The sequence below is a fragment of the Phacochoerus africanus genome, chromosome 3 (genome assembly GCF_016906955.1).
Source record: "Phacochoerus africanus isolate WHEZ1 chromosome 3, ROS_Pafr_v1, whole genome shotgun sequence".
NCBI classification, from domain to species: domain Eukaryota; kingdom Metazoa; phylum Chordata; class Mammalia; order Artiodactyla; family Suidae; genus Phacochoerus; species Phacochoerus africanus.
This window is the reverse complement of record NC_062546.1, coordinates 68,628,246-68,639,179: the sequence shown is the minus strand read 5'-3', so window position 1 is coordinate 68,639,179 and position 10,934 is coordinate 68,628,246. Positions and strand designations below refer to the sequence as shown.

At 37.6% G+C, this 10,934-nt stretch overlaps 1 protein-coding gene across 1 annotated transcript in view; it reads left to right on the top strand.

Annotated features, from left to right (window-relative positions):
- Positions 1 to 269: 269 nt before the first annotated feature.
- Positions 270 to 10,934, top strand: part of ACVR2A (activin A receptor type 2A) — an 86,602-nt gene continuing 75,937 nt past the window's right edge. Inside the window, exon 1 of the mRNA XM_047771978.1 lies at positions 270 to 907. Within this exon, the coding sequence (XP_047627934.1) occupies positions 853 to 907 (55 nt within the window). The 5' untranslated portion in view covers positions 270 to 852. The remainder of the gene's footprint in view (positions 908 to 10,934) is intronic.

Below are 10,934 nucleotides of genomic sequence, written 5' to 3'. Positions count from 1 at the left end.
CTGCGGGCCCCGCCCTCGCTCTCTCATCCCTCCCCCTCTCCCGCCTCGCTTCCCCGACAATCTCCTCGCGCTCCCGGCCCGGCACGCGCGCTGCGCCCGGCCACCGCCGCCACTGCCGCCGCCGCCACCGCTGCGGAGCGTTCCTTCACGGTGCCCGGCTTCCAGCTTCGGGCCGGAACCGGAAGTTTAGGGGGCGGGGCCGGCAGAGGCCAGGGGACCGAAAACGCGGCCGAGCCCGGAGCCTGGAGCCGGAGCCAGAGCCTGGACCAGAACTTGGCCGCCGCCTGCGCCGCCGACGCCCGCCGCTCCTTCCCCGTGCTGCCGCTGCCGCCTCCTCGGGCGCCACCGCTGCGAGCTCAGCCGCCACTGGTCCGCGGACTTTGGGTGTCCGGGTTGAAGGTCGGTCCGGACGTCGGACCCAGCTCGGTTCCCGGACTGTCCGGGCGGCAGCGGACGTCGCCGCCGCCGCCTCCTCGTCGCCTCAGCCTGGCGTTTTGTTCCGAGAGACCCGAGAGGCGAGCGGAGCTGACAGTGATTTTGACAGTGACTTAAACCTGCTTTTGTTGTTGTTGGCTTTTCGTTGTTTGGTTTTGTGTGTTGTGATTGTGTGTGGCGGTTTTTCCCCCGTGGTGCATTTTTTTAAATTGTGCTTTCTTTATTTTTAAATTTTTTCCTTTTTTTTGACCCCGTGAACGTTATTTTATTATTATTATTATTATTTTTTTTTGGTCGGGGCTTCCGAATATGTTTTATGACGGTTGATTTTACACCAGGAGGTTTGTCTCTGAGGAAGACCCAGGGAACTGGATATCTAGCGAGAACTTCCTACGGCTTCCCCGGCGCCTCGGGAAAATGGGAGCTGCTGCAAAGTTGGCGTTTGCCGTCTTTCTTATCTCTTGTTCTTCAGGTAGGTGCATGGAGCGCGGCGCGGCGGGGCTGCTGCCGCTGCCGCCGCTGCTGGCGGCCGCGGTTGTCGGTGGGTCGGCGAGCTCCCGTGGACCTTGAGGAGGTTTCCCCGCACCCCGAGCCCCTCGGCTGCCACCCGCCAGGTCTGACTGTGATCTGGAAACCTCCATGAATTTTTCTGGTTTTGAGTTAGGTTGGCGAACTGATTGGAGTGACTGCTCTGTTGTGGAAGTGAGAAAGTCATGGTTTGTGGCCATAACAGTGGATGACAGCGCTGGTTGGGTTGTAATTAAGCCGCAAATACCACAAGTGACAATTTGTGCAAAGGTTTGAGACTCGAAAGGCGTATTCCAAAATGTCATTTAGTATGACATCCTCTGAGATAAGGGTGGTTTTTTATTTTTTTAACGTCTTTTAATTAGTACTTCAGTGACTATCACGACAGAGATCAAGTCAGTTGCTGCTTAATTTTGACCGTGAGAAACAATGCATTCTACCAGCAGTTTCTTCTGCGTCTCCCCTCACATTTTCTTCAACTTCAATGTCCAGCAGTGTTAAAAATAGTTGTAGTTGTTGTTGGAGTATTAACAATAACCCAGTGCAGAAGAGGTATGCTGCTGTGTGTTGGGAATGTGCTGGCTTTCAACCACCATTTATGTGCTCTTTTCTGGCATAGATTTTGCTTACCTACGAATACTTATTTTAAACGCGTTGTATTGAAGCATTGTTTTCGGTTTAGAACAGACCATTTGAAATTGTGCATACTGTCACATACACTATAGTCATAAAATTCGTTTTGGCCCAAGGTTGGAAGAATAATCTGGCCCCTTTATATTTGAAATTTTGATTTTGTGAGAACATTCTGTGGTTGCAACCAGTGGTTGGAAAACTATGTAGTCTTTTGTATTTGAAATTCTGTAAATGAATACAGTATCTAGCTCAAAAGGTGTGCAAATGTGCATAAGAGGAGAGTTCGCTTGATAGATGGAGTAATTTTAAAGTGGCAATGGATCTATTTTTTACAAAATTCAATATTCAGTTACCAGGTTGTGAGATAGAATTATAGGGGGACAACGAATTGACAGGTTTCATGGCCATGTCTTTATCTCCTTTGCCACAGGGAAATAAGAGGGTGGTAGTCTTTTCTTTGTGTACCTCTGTGGTGTGTGTGTTTGTGTGTATGTCCATGTCCATCCGTCCTCCCTGCCCCCTCTTAATAGAATCTTTTGTGATGTATAGAATTTTGCTGAATGGTACATTTCCTTGTGGTTAATAAATGGATAAAGTCTGGTCTTATGTCTATAGTGGTATTGATCAGTTCCGGGTGGGCTGAATGTGTTGTGAAATGGCGATCATTGCCAGAGATTAACCAAAAGAATCATGTCTGTTTAAATGGAAGAAGGAACATGCTTAAGGCAGGCTGACAGTTCTTTTTGTGTGTGGTTTGGGAAGGAAGATAAACAATGGTGTTTCTGAAATGAATGAATACTAGATAACATTAAACCTCTTGCTTTTGTGACATAACTTAACCATGTAGTTTTTATTATTCCTGTAGTACTCTTCCTCCTCTGCTCCTATATGTTCTGGTTGGTGAACTCCTCTTGTTCAGATCCCTTTTTCTGATCTCCTGCCCTTGAGGAGGAGGGGCATCATGGCCACTGACCAAAGACTTGTGGACATTATTTTCTCCCAGACCCTCCTGAGTCACACTAATTGGTGAAGCAGGCTATTCTTGAGCATTCTCCAGGTATTACCTCTGGAAAAGCAGCCTGTCAACTACAGATCTTACAGCTTCTTCTGCTTGGCTTGGGAGTAAAAAGAATGGAGCACTTAGTTTCTTGTAGGGTTTTTTTCACTGGGCCAGGAGGTTAATAGCTAAAATTTTAAAGTAATTTTGTTGCTATAGAGCACATAGATATTGCACTTACATTACTAATTAAGTATTGTTGCATAGTTTTTTAAATAAGCAATCTTAGTTGAACTAAAATATAATTCTGTTGAAGATACTGAAATCTTAAAGACTTTAATTCATATTTATGCATGAAGATTTTTAGTACTTAAAATGTCTGATTTTTTAAAAGGGCTTTTGTTATGCATCAAGTGCACTCTAAAAAAGGATTGTTATTTTTCCTTTCCTAATTGATTTTTTTCTATGTAATCTGTAATCTAGCCTGGTGAAGCATGAGGATGGCTACTTTTATGAGATTTAAAATTTTTCTCAAGTTTTTTTTGTTTATCAATATTTGATTTTTAAAAAATCAAGTGAAGAACAGTAGTAAAGAACACTTTTATTTCAGGTGTTTAGGATTTTTTTTTGCTTTTTTTTAGTATTTTATGTTGATTTTTCATTTTCCATCCCATGGTATGTATACTGGAGATTGGTTATGCAGACTATTTGTGTAGGATATAACCAAGTGTATGATTCTTTCCTCTCATTCTAGAGGAAACATTCTCGAGTTTTGCCCTCATCCTGAAATACCTTCAGATTCCCTTTGATTTCAGTTTTTTTCACTCCTCTTATCCTTCCTCAGATTCTGTTTCAAAACACAAATCTGCTTCTTACTTGTTTTGTGTTTAAAGCATTGTGGTTAATTTGAATCGTTCTCCAAATTTATTAAAATGTGAGGATGAGTTTAATACTTGCTCTAATACTTAGGGTTATCTTACCTAGAGTGATGCAGCTATTGTAGTATTTGAATTGCATTGAACAAGTTGAGAATTCCTTTGGATTTTGTGGGAACTGGAACAGTCTGGTCCACATATTTGATGAAGTAGGAAATGTAAATAAAGTAATTTTGTGCATTTTCTTTAGTTCAGCTAGTTAAAACTGTGTGTATGTGCGCACATGGATGTGCTCATTTCTGTGAGAAAGTGTATATGTGTTTGGAGGGGGAGTTGGCAGTACAGTGAGTCTTCTGGAGTTTGGCTAACAAGTGATAGATATTAAATCCTTTTTTTTCTAAAAGGCAGAATCTCTTAAATGTAATCTGTGGTCAAGTTCAATATATTGGAAGATTAAGACCAGAAGAAAACAACACTCCCCTCTCCAATTCATTTTGAATTTTTTTTTTCTATTTATGATAGGCCAGTAGTTCTCAAGCATATGTGACTTTTGCTCCCCACCCCAGCCCCCACCTCCCACCTCTACCCCAGGGGACATTTGGACACATATTTGGGTTGTAACAACTATGAGGGAGGAGGGAGGTTTGCTACTGGCATCTAGTGGGTAGAGGATGGGGATGCTGCTAACCGTCCTGTAATGCACTGGAGAGCCTTCCACAACAAAGAATTATCTGGCTCAAAATGTCAATGGTGTTGAAGTTGAGAAGCCCTATAGTTAATTCTTAATTTTAAAAATTATTAGTATATTAGCAAAAGGGCTCTGCTGTCCCTCCCGCAGTTAGTCATCTAAATTTTATGAATGCATGGTATTAATGATCTCCAAGTGACCTTGTATTGAGAGTTTTCATCTTTTCATTATCTTTTAAGATTAGAATGACGAGAAAAATAAACTACATATACATGTTATTTCATCCTGTTATACTGTAAGAAAAATATTTTGCTGTTAATGGATAAACTTTCTCCAAACACTTGTTATGATGAAATGCTCATGAAGACTGTGTATTCATTGATATGATGAATGATAGGTCAGGGTATCAAGTTTAATTATATTTGTTTTTGCTTTTCATCCAGTAGTTTCTTTTCTGTAATAATCATCTTTAATTCTATTTCCTTTTATCCTTATTGAAATCACTGTGTGATGTGGTGGCAGGGGTGTGTGTGTGTGGGTGAGAGAGAGAGAGAGATTAATATGGTGCCTGGAAGTTTTGTACATTTCATATAGCGAAATATTTTTATTATAACGTGTTCTATAAATGGTTTCAAGGTGTAAATTCAGGGATTTTTGTTGTTGATTTTTTTTAGATTATTTCCTTTATCTAGCAAACTTTAATTTCAAGAAACTTATAAAATGATTTCTTAATTACATAATTTTCTTGAGAATCATTATCTGGGTTTTGGTTACCATTAGACCCATTTGGGATATACTACTAAGTAATATTCTATGATCTGTTGCGGACCCTTGTTCTTTTTGAGGTTAAAATTTCACCGTAATTAATACTTGATTACCTTATTTTGAACCCTGGTGTTAAGGAAGCTAACCCAGCCAGCCAGCGTAAGAATTACAGTGAAATTTTTAAAATAGGTAGCACTACACTACAGGGAGGAAAAATTTTGAAGTTCCTCCCACAAAAAATATGCAAATAAATCTCATACTCATACTGTCTTTGTAACACACCTCCCAGATATTTATCTCTGGTCCTGACATTTTCACCTTTTGTGTCCAGACTCATTGTTTCAAGAGCAATAAAGCGTAAGTAAACCAAATGAGATTTTAATAATCTTTAAATTGTCCCTTTAGATTCTAAAACTATTTAGTGGCTTTTTCACTTTTGTCATTATTCTTATATCTCATCTTTGGTGTCTCATAAATCTGTGATTTAAATTTGTCTTTTTATCCTCTCTTAGGTTGCCACCGTTATGGTGTCCCTTGGATAGTAAGTTAGGTGAGGTTGGCAATGTTTGATCCCAAGGTCACTAGTACTCCTCCATTTTATTCCATATTCTAAAACTCATCATGACTTCCATTCCCCCTCATTATAATTCCCTTTCCACTTTCCCTCCCTCTTTGTCTTCCCAGTCTCTTCTGTACTTCCCTGTAATATAGGCTACTTGCTTGTGGAACCTACCCTTGCTTGGTACCAAAGGTGGCTCAAGAGTGCTAACCCTAGGTTTAAATAAGAACGGATTGAATTTAGAATGTTTGAGAATTGACCAGATAGTCTTTTTTTTTTTTTTTTTTTACTGTTCTTTTCATTTGTTGGTGTCTGGAATACCACACACACACTTGGGCTGGTGTACTCTCTTGGAATCAAAAGTCGTGAACTTCAGATTGCTCTGGTTCATATCCCTTTTTAATATTCTGGTTTTCTTAATTCTTGCTGCTTTCAAAAAGTTTATCTCTTATTATTCATTCTTCATCTCTGTTTAAGCCAAAATTTGACCAGACCAGGGATTATATTTATTTCCACAGCTGGGACCACATTAGACTTCCTCTGTAGTATATTTAATCTTTTAGGTTATAATAGTCATGTCTAGACAGAACATTGATTTCAAATTGACTATTGAACATCAAAGTTCCAGGAATAGTGTATAGAGGAAGGAGAAGAAGTCGCAAAGGAAAGAAAACTGCAGATAGCAATTGACTTTCTGTCGTTCTCCAACTAAATTTCTGTTAGTCATTTTCATGTACCCAACACATCTGATAGTCAGGTTTTGTTTAATAAAGGGAATGTGTTACTGTTTCTGAGGTTCATTTCTTCAACTATTATAATGATGGACATACCGGGCAAAAATGGGAGGTTCTTACGGATACTGGACAAAAAAGTGGTTGTGGTGGTCAGTAGACTTGGGTTCCGATGTCTAACTCATCTGTCATTGCTGGTACCTAAATTATTGCAGTACCTTTCTAGCTATGACTAGCTAGTTCCCTGCTACTAATTCTTTTTCCAGTCCATCCACAGAGCTGCCACATTGACCTCATTAAAAAATAAGTCTGACTATGCCATTCCACTTAAAGCCTTTCACTGACTGTGAGTCACCTTTAGCATAAAATCTAGTCTTAGAATGGCATGCAGGTCCTTTATCATTTGGTTCTTGCCTGTTTTCTTTTACCTTGTGGTATAGTGGCTAAGAGTATAGACACTGGAGTTAGACTTTCTCGCTTTATATCCTCACTTCACAACTTAACCTTGGACAGATCACTTCATCTTTTGTGTTTCAGTTTTCATCTATAAAATGGGGATATTAATAGTGCCTCCCTCAGGTAGAGATTTGAAGATTAAATGTCAAACATCACTAAATGCTAGGTATTCTGCTGTGTCTCCTCCTGAGCATGAGTCCTATATTCCGAGTATACCAACTCAATTTGCAGTTTTCTGAATGTATCATCCTTTATTGTATATCAGCATGGTATCTTTGTACATGTCATTTCTTCCTCCTTTACTTGGCCAACTCCTTGCTGTTAAGACTGAGAAGTATCACATCTTGGTAAACATTATTTCTCTGCCCCCCCAACCCAGATTGAGTTAGTTGATTTTTGTTCATTATAAATGACCTTGTTTCCAGTAATTATTGTAAATGTTTACTTGCTCATATACAGTTTAGATTCTGAGCTCTTTGAAGATGTCTTTTCTTTATCCACAGACCCACTCCAAGAACCTAACACACAATATATATATGCTCAGCAAATGCTTATTGAATGAATGAAGTAGAAAATTTTCATTATGGGCCTGGGTTTTTCTTTTGTATATTAAAGCAATACACTTGGATTGGATGATCTCTAACTTTTTTCCTACTCTAAAAGCTTTATAATTCTCTAGTTTTAAGGGTAGAGTTTAATAGTGACATTTTATTAAGAAAAAGTGATTTTGCTGGTTATTTTGGGGTATCCTTAAGTTCTGTCCTTTTTTTTTAATGCTCTGTCTCTGATCCTTAGATTGAGTCTTTTAATATAATTTGAATCATATAGATTTAGAAGACATCTTGGAGCACTTCAAGTTCAGTGGCTTTCAGGTTTTTGTGAGTGTAACCCACAATAAGAAATACACATTACATCATGACTCAGTTCCCATATACATAAATATGTATATGTATCAGGAATAGAAATTTAATAAATTAGTAACTCATTGTGTACAGGACACTTTATTTTCTGTTGTGTTAACACATTTTTTATTAGGTCCCGTTAATTAGCTCAGTGACCCACTAATGGGTTCTAAACTAAAAAATACTGATCTAACTAATAATCTCTTACTCTCTCCACCCAATCTCTGTTCTTCTGAATAGAGAAGGAAGTTGAATAAATATGTGCAATGAAAAATATTTGCACTGAAAACTATAATCATTATTTAATCTGTAAAGGAGAACATATACCTAGGTACAGAATATAGAGAAAACTGGTTCCAAGGAAAAACATGGACCTGCCCTGTATGAGCTTGTCTCTCTCTTTGACTAGCTGGATGAATTATGCACACACAAAAGGTGCTAAAACAAAATTAGAGTAATTTTGAAGATCAAATTTTTTCATTTAGGAAAGGCTCAATGGAGGAAATAGGTCCTAATAACAGGGAAAAAATGTATTTTCAGGAGGTTGAGAAGTATATTCATCTTAATATGAGAGAGAAAGCAGAAAATAGGATCGGGAACACAGAGAGCACTTGTGAGTAAACTTGACCATGGTAGAAGGCAAGTTGAGCTGGAGGACTTTTTACTAAGTCTGAGGAAGAAACTCTGTGATAAAAAGATGTATGTAATTGCTTGAAGTCAACATTCTCAGTTGAGGGAGTTAAATCCAGATGAAAAGCAATTAAAACCAATAGGAGATAAGAGTGGATGATAGTGATCTTGATGGATGTCACAAATACATATAGTATATGGAATATAGAAAAGAAAAATAGCTTAGAGATTAAGATAGAATGGTGGTACTACTAAATAAAATTTGTAAAGAAATAAAAAGCCAGAAGAAAATAGGAAGCACTTTCACAACTGAAGAAATTCTGCAGAGAGAGATGGATTTAGAATATAAGCATGAATGAAAATATAAACATAGATTTGGAAAAAATAAGACTAGATAAAAAACATGAGAGCATATATATATTCACTACATGGTGGATATATGTCTCCATAGTGAGGTTCAGTTAATCCTAAGCACTAGTAGCTTGGTGTGTTGTTTGTATTTAAATAATGGTCATAGTCCAGTAATTGCAGTAATTGCCCATACTGGTCATTCAGATTATATTCTTTGAAGTGTATGTGAGGCAGGTTCCTCACAGTAAATTATACTGTTTTGTAAAAGTAGGTTTATAAACTTTTCTGAAGTTAGTATATGTGATTCTGGCCCGAATCCTAAGCCTTTTTAATACCATTCTTTTGGACTAGATAAAAGTACCTTTTGAGGGGGATGGTAGTAACTAATCATATTGGGAGTAATTTTATTCTCTAATATTGCTGAAGCAAAATGTAAATCAATGAGATAATTATTAGAAGGACTCAAGTAGGGAGGGGTTGCCTTTTAAAATGAATGTCTGTACATATAATAATAAGCCTATCTTATCTAAAGCTTTGAGAAAAGATTACTAATGTTACAGTTTACATTTAATAGAATTGAGAACTCTATTGGGAAAAATCTGTCGATCTTCACATCTTTATGACTATACTTCGTAAATCAAGCTTGTTGCAGGGCATTATTTCAAGAGGAAGGGGCATGGGCAAATTATCAGATCATGGCAAGTTTCTAAAATTGTGAGATTAATTTTTTTTTAATTTGTAAGCCAAAATGTAGTAAATAAAATAATACACCACATAGAACACAGTAGCTTACATACATGTCTGTTTTCATCCTATCTTTAAGTCTTGTTTTAAAACAATTTAAAAATACAGGTTCAGTTCTAGTGTGATCTTAAAAATCTGCTGGTAAATTACTTATAAGTTAATATGAAATAATATTCTGACTAAATGATTCAGCTGAAGAAAATATAAATAATGCTGCCAGGTAGGTGCCAGGAAATACCTAGAACATTGAGATAATCGTGGTTCTTGTACAAGGAGTTCTTTGAGTTCTCTTTGTTCTAATACGTGGTAAAAGGAAACACTGGCATAAATCTTCATTTCTATTTATTTGTTGGAATTTGAAATGTTTCTTATAGACAGTTGCACTTTAAGTGTTTTAAAACTTTTTATGTAAAGTCAAGTCTTGAAAGAGTCTCAAGTCTGTTTTGGGGTACTGGCTACAAGCTTTGAAGATAGGATCGGTAGAGTTTTGAGGTCAGTATTTAGAAAGTGGTAATAACATTTTGGATTATAACTTAAGACTCTCATTTAAATTCTTACTTTTCTACTGATTCTTCTTTGACCATGTCAACCATGAAGACTTTACTTATCACTATTAAAGAGATGAAATAAGTATTCATTCATTTAATAGATACATATTGAACTTCGTGCTAGGCACAGTGCTAAGTGCTTGGGATGTAGCAGTGAACAAGTCAGACATGATAATGTCCTTACAGAGCTTATAGTCATATAGTAAGTAGTCAAGTGAATAAAATAATTACAGGTTGTCGTATGTGCTCTGACAGGGTTCTGAGAGGTTAACTCTTTATTTGCCTCACATCACATATCACAATCTCAAATTACTTAGTTTATTTACCTACCCCTTTATTATCTGTTCTTTCCACTGCTAGAGTATAAGCTCTGTGAGAGGGTGTTTCACTTACTCATCACAGTACTCAAGGCATTGCACGGTTTCTGGCACAGAGCAAAAACTCAGTAAATATTTGACTGACTGCCTGAGGAAATGAATACAAGTGCGGCACTGGAGAGATAGGGACAAGATCGTGTATGGCTTTTGATATAAGCTGGGAAAGAGAATAAAATCCAAAGGGCTGTGGGAAGCAAAAAGTTTTAAGGAGGAGCCTGATCTGGATTATGTTTTAAGATCACTGGCAGCTATCTGGAAAATAGATTGGAGATGTGTAGAGAGAGGAGGTAAGACCAGTTAGGAGGCTGTCTTGTCAACTTAACCTAGAGAGATTCTCTAAGTTACCCTCTAGCTTTGTATTCTAGAATTTGCCTCCACTTAACAGTCTTCCTCTCATTTTCTAAGTCACCCCATTTTTTCCTCTGCTTATTATCAAGAAAAATGGATAGCTTATTGTGCAGGTGAGAACTGAATACAGTGTCTGAAAAAAAAAAAAACCTCAAAAAAGGTAATAAATAGCAGGCCAGAGGTTATTGAATTTTTGTGGCAAATTTAGATTCTGTGCATCTACTAGTTTATATTCTTGCTAAGCATTTCTTTCTGAAATTTATTTCTCTCTGAAACTTTGGCTTTATTCTTTTTTAAATGCCGATTTTTCATATCACCTCTTTATTGTTTTTATATATAATATACTGTATTGTTGATATGGTTGAAG